We start from the raw sequence: 13,168 nt of genomic DNA on the forward strand, positions 1-13,168 counted from the left end.
GTGACTTAAGCATTAAAATATATGCATAACGTCTCCATCTTGGTAAAACAAAAACTTGTGATTCAGTACAGCTTTCACCCTTGGGATTAAAAAATTATAATATAATTTTAAAATGATGAAAGATTGAATTTTCTTTTCGTCATAATTCTACAATATTCTTCAAAAAATAATATCTCCACTCACGATTAGCAAATTTACAATATTGTGCTTTTTAATGCTTTACAAAATTAAACAAATTTATCACTCCACATCTTTCATCGGAATACAATACACAACAAATTATAAACATTTCTTGTTTCTATTTTTATTCACAATTTAAGTTTGAAATACATATAAGTTATATTATTTTATTATTATTGTATTATTTGTAAATTTCATTTTATCCTTTATAATTAATATTTACCTGACTAATTCAGATTAATCTACGTATGTTTGAAATCTTATCAACAAATTCTAATACTTAAATAAGGCATAATATCTATTAACATCCATCTACCAGAGAGATAAGAACTACTTAAAATTGGATGTAAATCAGCTTCCACCAAATACCGATGTTGCACATGTAAATGCCAAAAAATTAAATATGTGCGAAAGCATTTTGTATAGAGAAAATACTTACATTAATTGCCGAAGTCTATGAATACACAAATGCAGTACATACAAAAACATCCCTTAAGTTAAATTATTCTTCAAAAATGTATAAGAAACTAAAATCATACATAAGAATTACAAGACTAATAGTAAATTTACTTGTTCTATTTTATTGCTGAGATAATGGTTAGCTTCGAATTAAATTGGATATAAATATCTCTAGGTATTTATATTATTCCTCATTTAGAAATTCATGATATAATTTAAAGATAAAGTTACAGCGGATTGACATAAATTATTATGAAAGCTATCAGTTTTCATTCAAATTCTAATAAATTTTAGCTTCCTGTCTTTAATGCCCAAATCAAATGTTACTTATTATGCTGAAAAGAATGATATTTTAAAACATAAAATTTTAAAAATTACTTTTACCAAAAATGGAGCAACCGACATACTATATTGAATAACAATTACATATTTTTGTCGTTTTATATTATAATAATCATACTTTTCATTATAAGAGAAAGGTCGCAGAACCTAGAAATAAAGAAAATAAAATGATAAATTACGTTGCTCGACAATGTTCAGTGGCTACCTTATAAGGTTAATAAAGAGGTTAATAGTAAGGTTAATAATAACCTCTTTCTCATGAAATTACTTTCCTTATACTTCACTATACTAATTGTCGATGCTTTTTAAAACGCTCATTTAAGATATAAACTGAAATTAGCTATAAAATCACCTTTATGAAAAATAATCAATTCGTTATCTCCAAAAATTAAAATTAAAAAATTTTCGGAGCTCCATTTAAATCTAGAACACCACTATTTATCATCGATGTAATAATGATTCACTAATTTAAAACTTTGTCTGTCAATTAATTAATAAAACAGATGCAAACGAAACACTTGAAGTTTTCCAAACTTTAGGTTATGTTTATCAGTTTCACTAATTCTCACATAGCATGATGTACAACTTTAACATTTAATATATTGACCTTGAGTCAGCAGTGTCAGTACGAATGTGCTAAACAGTCATTGGAGCTCGTGCTCATCGCTCTCATACTTGTAGCAAGCTATATAAGTGAGAAATCTAAAAGAGGATTGCAAAACGATAGTGTACTTTTGTTCCGTTTTAGTAAACGTTTACCATCAGAGTGAAACAGTCGTGGACATAAACCATGATTTTTCGATTCGCAGTCTTCTTATCTTTTTTGATCTTCACGATCGAAGCGAAGAAGTATTCACATTTTTCGGAGGCTGAACATTGGCAAGAATTCGAGGAGTTTTTGAAATGGAAGAAAGCGAAGGAAATGAGTGAGAATGGTCCGGGAGAAATTAAATATGAAAAACATCATCACGAAGATCATCATAATATGTACAAATCGTCTGAAAGAGATCGACAACTTCCTGTCAATAATCCACCACCTATCGATCAGGCAGCTTTAATGGCAAGATACATTGTCAATCAAGCTGGTAAAAAGATACATTTTTTTTTTCATAGTAACAACGTTTTTAAAGCTAATAAAACGTTATTACGGTTCTTCTTTATTTTGACATTCAAATTGCGTAAATAGCTACTTCTCAAACAAAAGCGTCACATTTCAGTGCAAAATTACGAATCATTCGGAAATTAATAAAACGAGTAGAATGAATATCTGCATACATAATGTAGATATGCGGTTATCCGTACCGAGTTAGGTAAAAGTTAATATTAGGACTTTCAACGCTTTGTCTTGGCGGCTTTCCAGTTTTTCGATGAACTATTATAAATGAATATTATAGATGAATATTGCCTAAGTTGAATAAATATTACTTTTGGTAATACGAAATCATTCAAAATTCAATATCGAAGAAGTCACGATGAGTCAAGTCGTGACTAGTCAAATAATTATTATCACGGAAGATATTTTGTCTAATCTAGCCATTGAAAAGTTGTTTATTCAAACAAATAACATATTTAACATACGAATTATTTACGTACTTACTCTTATTAAATTCAATTACCTTCGAAGTAAAATTATTTGTTTATTTGTTTTATTATGTAAATTTATTGTTTTTTAATAATCTGGGAATATATATGTATATTGTATACATATGTATGACATCATTTTCATTGTATACGCTGTAATCGCGTATATAACTTTAGTTGCTTAAATATCTTATTTATTATTAATATCGTTGTTAATGGTAACTATGTTAACAAGTAAATATGTAAGTAGTATTCTTCACTATGTTAATTAGCTTTTTTATCATATAATAACAACTAATTATAATGTAAATGTAATTACCAATAATTTTATGTACATATACAGATTGGGTATCCGTGGCGACAATCAGCGCAAGAAAGGATATCGAATCGTTTCCAGCTGTAAATTTAGTTTCCTACAGCGATGGGCTTTTAGGGAATGGATCAGGGATTCCATATCTTTACCTTACTACCCTGGATTTTCCAGCTAAAGATCTTGCAGTAAGCATTTTCGTAACACTATTATTAATATGTATCGCAGTCGCAAAAATACGTCGTATGTTTAATATTACCATCGTCTGATAAGATAGTGAGCAATATCAATACGTATTATATTGAATATTCGATTATTTTCATTAAAACCCTAATCACTATAACTTTTTTTATTTTCTTATCTTTATTACCTATTTTATTGAAAATCAATTTCGATTTAATTACAGAAAGATAATCGGGCCTCGATGATGATGTCATTAGCCCAAGGGGAATACTGTAGAAACAAGCGGTGGGATCCTATGGATCCACGTTGTGCCAGGGTTCTTCTAACCGGCAAGATCAAACCAGTTAGTAGATTTTTTATTTACAGAATATTTAAATTAATGGCATAATTAACAAGTATTATTATATCTTTTACAGTTAAAAAATGAAAGTGCGGAAATCGAAGTAGCTAAAAAAGCAGTTTTCACGCGTCATCCAGGTCTAATTAATATGCCAGCAGGTAAGAATTTTTTTAATAAATGAAGTCAATTAATCAAAAATATTACTATGAAATATACGTTTAAAAATATTGTGTTAATTGTTACAGATCATCATTTCTATTTCGCAAAATTGAAAATAATTTCAGTGGTAGTATTAGATACATTTGGCGGCCCGAAATACGTCTCTGTACAAGATTATTTACATCCACCAACAACGAATATTATTGAAGAATTCATTAAACATTTTCCCCTGAAATCACACGAAAGTAAATCTGAAGAGGAATATAGTCCAATTTCTAATATATTACATCCTGTGGTACAGCGTGTGTGAATTGTCTGAAAGATATAAGTTATAATAACGCCATAATTTTATATACTTTACAACAAGCTGTAGCACAAAGTTTTGATACTAGTACTTATTTAAATATATGGAAATCCACGTATTAAGTATAATAAATAAATTTATAAATTAAAATCGTAAGCAAGTAAGTTATTTTGTTCTGGTGTTTATCCAATGCAATTAATTGCTTATTGATTATTGTGTTCTTTTCTGTAAGAGAAAAGGGTATAGGAAAGTAGTTTTGTAAGATCAAAATAAATAGACAATATGTAATGTATATCATTATCACTTATATATATTAGCAATTAATCATGTTTTCAAGTACAATTGGAAAAATTAAATCCCTAGTATCATCGCAATATGACACACTATAGTACTGTTTGCTACAAAAATATACACCTTTTCTTGTTTTAAACTCATAACAATTTCTGTAAAAATTTATTTAAGACCATAAATCCCACTTAAGGGGATGTACAAATTTCGTGGTGTGTTAATTTAATTTAAGATTTTAAATATGTACATGTTCGTAATATAAAAATTACGTGTTCTTAAAGTACATTACAAAGAATTAAAATATCGTGTAATATTCTTTAATACAGGGCGTTATAAATTGCAATAGCTTTTGTAATTTTACTTGAATATCTGAGCTATTGTATATGGAATTATGAATTATTTATACAGATTTTACATAATTTACTTAAAAATATAAAATATTCATTATATATTAATATTTATTTTTTCAAAAGAAATATTAAAATAAATTCGTAATTTGATTACGGATCGCAGATAGCGTTAATATACAGTATCTAATTATAAAAACTTGCTAATTCATTTTTGCTACGTTTTTTTTGCAGTGCTTTGTGTATTTTTTCCATGAGTAAGACTGGATGAGCTTAGCATAACAGAGATTTGTTCTGGTAATGGACATGCAATTAATAAAAGTTCTTCTGAATTATAATATTTACTCAGTATTTGATATAGTTGTGTAAATGCAGCACAGACATTATTTTTTACCGGTCTAAACAAAATAAACTCTGTTTCCTTATTAGAGAGATATAGTTGCATCAGTTGTTGAATTTCAGGACATTTAAACTTAATTATCCGTAATACCTCGCTAATTGCTGCTGCAACATCTTGAGGACTTCCAAGAGCATGTTCTGGAGATGCATCTGGAGTATTGGTATATAACTTCTCCCTTTCTAACAGTTTCAAAATTGGATGTATCAATAAAAATGTTGCATGCTGTATGAGACATTGACAAGTGTATTTCAATTTATTATCCACATGCTTCCTTGAGTCTATTAGTTGCTCCTTCATTTGAGGTGCTCCCTCCAATAAAAATTCTAGTAATGCATTATTTGACAAAGTAAAAAATCTTGAACTCTTTTCTAATAAACCAAATGCTGCTGTCTTAACTTTAGAAAAATCCAGGCTATATTCTTTTATGGTGAAGTCTACTTGAAATGGTGCAATTTGTTCTCTTAAAATAAGCAAATGTTTTATTTGAAAAAGTTCTGCATCTAAGGATGATGCTCTTTTCTCTATTTCATGCCTTGCATTTTCTATACTCTGTACACAAAGAGATATTGCTTCCTGACTCAAAGATTGGAATACAGATCTGTCCACGCATCTATATAATCTTGATAAACATACTAATGTCCTACGAACAGTAGGATACCACATTCCATGAAGATCTGCTGGTGAATTCCCCATATGTGTCTTTTGGTAGATAGAATCTATTTCTATATGATTCCTAGATATTGGTTCTAGATTATTATCATCATTAGATGAAATAGATATTTTTTTCATTTTTGTCTGTCTGGATTCTTCTCTTATTGATTCTGCTATATCTTCCATCATCTTTAACTTTTCTGGATATGCCAAATCACCTGGTGATGGGTTATAATTCAAAACATCAGACTGCAAGTAGAGATGTGCACGGAAAACCAGTCTCTCCTGTACATCATGCAATAATTGCAGACAAATGTTACCAAAACCTTCTAATGGTTCAAAATTGTTTTGAACATGTTCATCTAACATTTCAATCCTCAAAATGCAACAAATTTCAGCTAATGTCTCCAAATGATTAATATGAATTATGAATGGTCTAAGTGTATCATACAAAGATGTACATAAGCTTTCAAGATATGCTGTTAATCCACTGGATGGTTTAGAAAAAAATTCATAAAATAATTTATACTCATCCATCGATGCATGTAACAGTAATGCGCATGAATTTCGTACCAGGCTACAATGATCACCATTGTATTTCTCCTTTACAGACATTAGAGACTTTTGTACACTACTGCCTAATACTAATCCTCTTTGACTCCAATAACATTGATGGCACTCCGACAATAAGCTGTCATATTCTTGTCTCTTATAAGATTTTGCTTCAATTTGTTCTATAACTGGTCTAGCTTTTGACAAAATAGTTTGAAATCTTCCATAGAAAAGAGCTAAAGCTGCGTCTGCATTATCTTGGGAATCATCATTATCTTTTAAATTCAATATACTTTCCGTGGTCTTGCTAAATAGATTAAAAATATAATTTTGCATCATCGATATTGCCTTAGATTGACAGTGTTTATATTTGATTAAATAAGTATTGCTTTCCTTAAACGAAAGATTATTCTGCACAAAGTCTATGTTAGTATCAATTTTATCTAGAATATTAAAAAACATTTCACTATTCACTGATAACGTAGGTGCTTCTAGTTTTTCCATCATCATATCAATATCTTTAAAATATTTCACATATTCTGTGATGTTTTCTATGGTAGAATTTAATTTTCTTTGATCTGAATCAAGCTGTTCGCTAGCATCATAAAGTGATATCGTTTTATCAGAAACCTCTGAAAATTGTTTATATAACAGAGTAAAATCTTCTAATGCTTCTTCTATTTGAAGACAAAGTTCATGACACTCTTGTCGTCGAGATTGTAGTTCATTAAGGTACAACACATATTTCATATCTTTCCTGTCCATACACTCTTTCTCTAACTTGGCATAATGTTCTAATAGATCTTGGCATCGTTCTATTTGTACTGATTTCTTAGTTTCTTCGCTTGCGCATACGGTATCACCTGTCTCCTCAGTTTTCAAATTGCTGTCAGGGAACAATTCTTCTTCTAAATTCAATAAACATTCTTTTTGGTAATCGGTTAACGGTGCCAGAGAATCCTCTGACAGATCCCACTTGGTTAAGTTATTTGGAATGTTTTTCATCTTCGACATGGTTTCTTGTCAGTGAAAATAAATGTTACGAGGTAGACGTTTTTAAGAAAAGCGGTATGGTCGCGTATATGACGCTCATACCGTTCTGTAATATAAATTAAAAAATTCCCTTCAAAAATCTGACACCGCAGCAATCACGAATCACAATCGTGAAGTTGATAAAGATTTATCGACTATGGCGCAAGATGTCCACTGTATGAAATATTAAAATCTATATTACAGGATCAAAAGTTTTAAAACAGACATATATATATACATATGTGTTATTAAATTATTATTATTATAGACTAAAACATACAAAACATAAATATTCTTATTATATCATTTTAAAAAAGATAGTATTTCAAAAAGAACAAAATATTTCATAGGGAATTTATATCAATTACATAATAAATGTATGTTACAAAATTTAAAATTTTATTATGTATTTGCAGTTGAATTGAACACACATATAATTAACACATTTAAAAATTTATCTAGATATATGAAATTTTTGAAGTATAAAAAATTCTGTCGCATACTTGAAAATCAGACAAGATGATTTCATAGCGCATGCGCACAAAAAATCATAAAATATCTTTCATTGAAAACAAGATTGTATTCCTTTTTACCATTGTATTTCTGACGTGAAGGTTTGTGTTAAATTGAATCTCAAAATATCTATATAATCTTGTGAAATCAATTACGTTTGTATAATAATAAGTACTTTCATAAGTAATTGCAGTGTAATAAGTATAATATTATTAAGTAATGTTGTATTGTTACGTTTGATGATCTAACCTATAAAAGTCACGGCGTTTTAATATTGTAGGATGGCTCTGAAATACGAATTGGCAGTTGGTCTTAACAGGGGCCATAAAACGACTAAGATTCGTGTAGCAAAGAATAAAAATGAACGGAAAAAGACAGTATGCATTTTGCCCGCAAGACTAAAAGGGGTTAGTACGCAACAGTGATAAACATTCCTGTTTTATGATGATACTTCTGTACTATATTATTTCTGTTTACATTTCATAATTAAACCATTTATAAAACAAAGAACAATACAAAGTAAAAATAATTCATTAATTATAAAGATTAGTATTATGTGCTCATAAATCTTTCAATTCTAGAGACAAACTAAACACAGTAAGTTTGTTAGAGATTTAATCCGTGAGGTAACTGGACATGCACCATATGAGAAACGTGCTATGGAATTGTTGAAAGTTTCTAAGGATAAGCGTGCCTTAAAATTCTTGAAGAGGAGGGTAAGGATGTCAATAAATTTTGTCACTTGAAGTGTTATATATTCCAAATGAATATTATATTCTATTCTTATATTTTATAGTTGGGCACACACATCAGAGCTAAGAGGAAGCGCGAAGAACTTGGAAACATACTTGTCCAGATGAGGAAAGCAGCTGCACATCATTAAATAATGCATTAAATTTGTATAATAAATCCATAAAAATATATGTATATGAAAAATTATTACTTTGTATTTCATATTCCCTTTATATTCTTAAATTTACTAGACTAATTTAATGTTGTAAGTTAAATAAAAGCGTAACAATTTAAGTTGGGAGCCACTGATATTCAGACATGTTTAGGGTGTCTTATTGTCAATATGATTCAAATGTAGTTACTATAATAATTCAGAGAAATCAAAGTGACGTATCTAGTTAACGTTGCTTTTGTAATTAATGTTCAAAAAACTTAACAAACTATAAAATAATTATTTTCCATGATGATTCCATAAGAGTTTTATGTTACATAACCTATTTCTAAGTAGGTTATATATGTACAGTGTTTACGTTATTAGTTCAGTGTCATCCCATATTAAAAATGATTGGTACAGTTATGTTAAGTTCATTAAAACAAATTAAAGCTTCTGAAACAAATTGTGTACTAACAATGAAGAGGTTTATTAAAAAATTCGCACGATATAACAATGTAGCAATTTATAATCTTCAACAATGTCAAACAGTGTATACGACTTTTACTCGATTGGAAATTGAAAGAAATAAAGAAATTGAAAGAAAATCTTCTGATTTGAAACACTTTAGAGATTTGTCAAAAACTGGACCATCGCTCAAAGATTTCTTGACACCAAAAATTGAAGTTTCTAGTGAAACTATTAGCGTACCAAATATTCCTTATATACAAAATATTGATGGCTCTGATCAAAAGGGTAAATAAAGACAAAATGTTTTAAGTTAGTAATATTAAAAGAAACTGTAAATCTCACGTATGGCGTTAATTTTTGTATTCAACAAATTATATTCCTTTTAGTTTACTTTGAAGTTTATGGCTGTCAAATGAATGTAAATGACACAGAGGTAATCTGGTCTATTCTAAAATCTCATGGTTACAGAAAAGTGAATGATATAATAGAAGCTAATATAATTCTACTAATCACATGTTCTATTAGAGATAATGCAGAACAGAAAGTATGGAACAAGTTAACTGATTTAAATAATGTAAGGAAAAAGAATAAAAGATTTCCTGTGAAAATCGGTTTGTTAGGTATAACTATAATTTCATATGCATAGGTAATAGATTTATAATATATTAATATTACGATACTATATATACTATCTTATTGTAATAGGATGTATGGCAGAACGATTAAAGGATAAAATATTAGAAAAGGGCAAACTTGTTGACGTCATAGCTGGACCAGACAGTTACAAGGATTTACCGAGGCTATTGTCTGTACCAGACAATGAAACTGCTATTAATGTTGTTTTGTCATTTGATGAAACATATGCAGATGTTACACCAGTGCGATTAGATCCAAGTTCCACCAGTGCATATGTGTAATCTGTTATCCTTGTCATTGTTGTATAATTTATAATTATTATAACTATCTTTATATGTGTTTTCTTCATATTTTGTTAGCACAATAATGCGTGGATGCGATAATATGTGCACATACTGTATCGTACCGTTCACAAGAGGAAGGGAAAGATCAAGACCAATCGACAGCATAGTGAAAGAGGTTCAATCTTTATCTGATGAAGGTGTAAAGGAAGTGATACTTCTTGGGCAGAATGTAAATAGTTATAGAGATACATCTCAATCGGAATTCTATGTTAATAATAATATAGAAACACATTTAGCAAAAGGTTTCAAAACAGTATATAAAAACAAAAAAGGAGGACGTCGTTTCGTTGAGTTACTAGATGAAGTGTCTCGTATCAATCCAGAAATGAGGATCAGGTACTAAAAATATTTTCACGTTTGAAAATAGCTATTATTATTGAATATCATTATAAATCATTTTCAGATTCACATCGCCTCATCCGAAAGATTTCCCAGATGAAGTTTTACAATTGATAGCGGAAAGGCCGAATATTTGTAAACAAATTCATTTACCTGCTCAAAGCGGTAATTCCGCGGTTTTGGAAAGAATGAGAAGAGGATACACGCGCGAAGCATATATAGATTTGGTGCATCATATACGTGAAACTATTCCGAACATGTGTTTTTCTAGTGACTTTATTACCGGATTTTGTGGAGAAACGGAAGAGGAATTTCAAGATACATTATCATTGATAGAACTAGTGAAATATAATAAAGCCTTTCTTTTCTCTTACAGCATGCGGGAGGTAATACACATTTTATAAAATTCATATAGTATATTATATTTGAAAAATGGAAACCTTTTATTATTAATCGTAGAAAACGACTGCACATCGTCGTTACAAGGATGACGTACCACCGAGTGTTAAACAAAGTAGGCTCGAAAGAATGATTTCAACATATAGAACGGAGATAGAAAATGTAAATAAATTACAGATCGGACAATTACAGCTTGTGCTTGTAGAGCAAGTAAGATTTTACAATTTATTGTAATTCAACTATGTTGTAGAATGATGATATATCAGTAAAATATGTAATAATTAATTTTAGCCCAGTAAGCGGTCAGATGAAAATTTTCAAGCAAGGAACGATGGTAACACGCGAGTAGTAATTCCCTCCATGACTATACCTACTGGAAAATATTCAAATGACACGAGATCAATAAAAATTGGCGATTACGTTGTTGTAAAAATTGAGACTGCTAATTCGCATTCATTAACAGGCACGCCTCTGTATCATTCGTCGATAACAGAATATGCATTTCCGTCTGTGTTATAAATAAATGTAGAATATAATATTCGGAGATTTCATTTGTTATTTAATCACGCTTATTGTTCCATAATACATTCAATTTTTGAACGAGACACATAGTCTTTAATTACAATCGTACAAAATTAAATCGACGTATTTACTAGTGATATAACAGTATTGTGAATGAAGAAAAAAGCATTTACATAATAAATAGATATAGTTCAATCTATTATTATGGTACACACATGGCGGTTTATAGGTACGTAATCTTTCCTCTTACGAGGATGATATTAATAATTTTTAACAGAACGTTACATACTGATTAAAAAAGATTTATCTATGCTTATTCTACTCCGTTTGTAGAGAATTCTTTAATACTTTATTTTCTCTCATCTTTTCATAATTTCAACAGCACTTGATAAAACTTTTCGCGACAATAAATACGTTCGATTTGCGACAATAAATCTAGACGGAGATTCGGTAAGTTTCAACGCGTTACCGTTCAAAGTAGGTTTATAAATTATTTACATAACGACAATATCCTATTCTTTGAAACAAGAATCATTTTGTACAAAAGAATCTATTAACAAAATAACCAATTTAAATCTACACGTATCTTTAAAAAAAAAAAAATTATATTAACACCTGAGTAGGTATCATCAACTTATACAAAATATCGATGTCTTTGGAAGTACAGAATTCGTTTCCAAATAATACGTTGACCGAAATGATACATGTTAAACAAGACTGGCTGTTCCGATATTAATAACGCAATTATCGGCACCGCGCTCGTAGACCGTAAGATCATGGTTCCTCGGTTGTTCTAACAGTGCAGCCAGTTGTTCACCACTGGAGAATGCGTTTGGTGTGGTCGGAAGAATTACATCGCACTCTAATTGACCTAAAAGAGCAAATAACGGAAGAAGTTCTAAGAAATGGAGTACAAAATAAAATGTAAAAAAGTATAACAAGATATGTAATATGTTAAAATCACACGATGGTTAATATATCTTTACCTGATAACGAAGGTGAAGCACCTTTGCTAGAACCGTACATACGAGTGCTATATCCAGAATCATTATGTGCGTCATGCAAAGGCGGTGTTGGGCTATAAACCGCATTACGGGACCTATATGGCATTCTGGCGATACTGTCGTAATGCACGTGCTCTGATATCACTCCTTTTCCAGAAATTCCGCCGCTTAATGCTTCCGGTTGCTCGTCCTCGTCTCCCTCGCTACTCTCGCTGTCATTGCCTACATTTTAACATGGTAAATTACTGTAAAAACAATTTACCTCTATCGTCGACTAACTTCTTGTCGACAAGTTTATTCGTCAAATCGGTCACATACATAGAAATGTTATAGACAAAGGTAACAAAAATTGAGTTTAACTAGTTTCTTAAGGACCTTACAAAAAATTCGTTGAAGTGTCTGCTATCGATTCAAAGTGCATGTAAAGTAGCTTTACCTTCGCCACGCCAGCTGTTTCCTACACCACCTTGTGGTTGGACTCTTTGATTTTGAGAACACTGACTGTGCTCTGGACTGGTGGGTTCGCTGCTTCCGGAACGCGGGCCCCTCCAACCGTTATGCATGCCAGGTACTTGTTGAAATCGCTTAATCATCTCGTGCACGCTGCGTCGCCCTGAAGATTTCCACTCGTTCGACGTGTCCTCGTTCTTTCGCGTCGCGCTACTTTCGTCCTGGCACGAATTTATGCCATGATCTCGAGACGAAAGATCCTGCTGACAGTTTCTTAGTTTAAAACAAGCGTATAAATACGAAGATATCGCTTACAGAGATTACAAAAAATATTTGCACAATATTTGTACGTAACAGCACTTCCGTATCGAATACAAACATTTCATACCACGAAGACGAAGCGTAGAATCTGATAAAAACCACTTGGTTGGGAAATAAGCGCGCGTGTGCCAATATTTTTCGCAGCCCTCGATCAAACG

General features: G+C 30.6%; 5 protein-coding genes and 1 long non-coding RNA gene across 8 annotated transcripts in view; 3 read left to right on the plus strand and 3 right to left on the minus strand.

Moving 5' to 3' along the window:
- Window positions 1-43: 43 nt before the first annotated feature.
- On the minus strand, window positions 44-1,784 carry LOC117207439. The gene is made up of 2 exons (XR_004487517.1): window positions 1,334-1,784; window positions 44-1,128 (listed from the first exon to the last, which is right to left on the minus strand). It is a non-coding gene; the product is annotated as an uncharacterized LOC117207439 (long non-coding RNA).
- On the plus strand, window positions 1,772-4,008 carry LOC117207437 (protein CREG1). Its single transcript, XM_033447682.1, has 5 exons — window positions 1,772-2,066; window positions 2,906-3,060; window positions 3,279-3,398; window positions 3,472-3,553; window positions 3,641-4,008. Exons 1-5 carry the CDS (start codon window positions 1,772-1,774, stop codon window positions 3,862-3,864), a joined length of 876 nt encoding a protein of 291 aa, XP_033303573.1. The 3' UTR covers window positions 3,865-4,008.
- Window positions 4,009-4,143: 135 nt separating this feature from the next.
- LOC117207435 (conserved oligomeric Golgi complex subunit 3) lies at window positions 4,144-7,294 on the minus strand. Its single transcript, XM_033447679.1, has one exon. The coding sequence runs from the start codon at window positions 7,108-7,110 to the stop codon at window positions 4,711-4,713; it is 2,400 nt and encodes a 799-aa protein (XP_033303570.1). The 5' UTR covers window positions 7,111-7,294; the 3' UTR covers window positions 4,144-4,710.
- A 360-nt stretch (window positions 7,295-7,654) lies between these two features.
- LOC117207447 (60S ribosomal protein L36) lies at window positions 7,655-8,580 on the plus strand. Its single transcript, XM_033447701.1, has 4 exons — window positions 7,655-7,742; window positions 7,922-8,048; window positions 8,223-8,357; window positions 8,438-8,580. Exons 2-4 carry the CDS (start codon window positions 7,923-7,925, stop codon window positions 8,522-8,524), a joined length of 348 nt encoding a protein of 115 aa, XP_033303592.1. The 5' UTR covers window positions 7,655-7,742; window position 7,922; the 3' UTR covers window positions 8,525-8,580.
- Window positions 8,581-8,683: 103 nt separating this feature from the next.
- LOC117207446 (CDK5RAP1-like protein) lies at window positions 8,684-11,318 on the plus strand. The gene is made up of 7 exons (XM_033447700.1): window positions 8,684-9,280; window positions 9,382-9,615; window positions 9,701-9,908; window positions 9,991-10,311; window positions 10,379-10,700; window positions 10,774-10,923; window positions 11,005-11,318. Exons 1-7 carry the CDS (start codon window positions 8,935-8,937, stop codon window positions 11,230-11,232), a joined length of 1,809 nt encoding a protein of 602 aa, XP_033303591.1. The 5' UTR covers window positions 8,684-8,934; the 3' UTR covers window positions 11,233-11,318.
- LOC117207445 (ankyrin repeat domain-containing protein 6) overlaps window positions 11,252-13,168 on the minus strand; it is a 133,329-nt gene continuing 131,412 nt past the window's right edge. For 2 of the 3 annotated variants that reach the window (XM_033447697.1, XM_033447696.1), the window contains 3 exons: window positions 12,676-12,952; window positions 12,222-12,461; window positions 11,252-12,106 (listed from right to left, as the gene is read on the minus strand). In XM_033447697.1, coding sequence (XP_033303588.1) covers window positions 11,943-12,106; window positions 12,222-12,461; window positions 12,676-12,952 — 681 coding nt within the window. In that variant the 3' untranslated portion in view covers window positions 11,252-11,942. The remainder of the gene's footprint in view (window positions 12,107-12,221; window positions 12,462-12,675; window positions 12,953-13,168) is intronic. The other variant, XM_033447699.1, reaches the window with a different exon arrangement.

This window comes from Bombus bifarius, unplaced genomic scaffold, assembly GCF_011952205.1.
Source record: "Bombus bifarius isolate JDL3187 unplaced genomic scaffold, Bbif_JDL3187 scf7180000008030, whole genome shotgun sequence".
Lineage (NCBI taxonomy): Eukaryota > Metazoa > Arthropoda > Insecta > Hymenoptera > Apidae > Bombus > Bombus bifarius.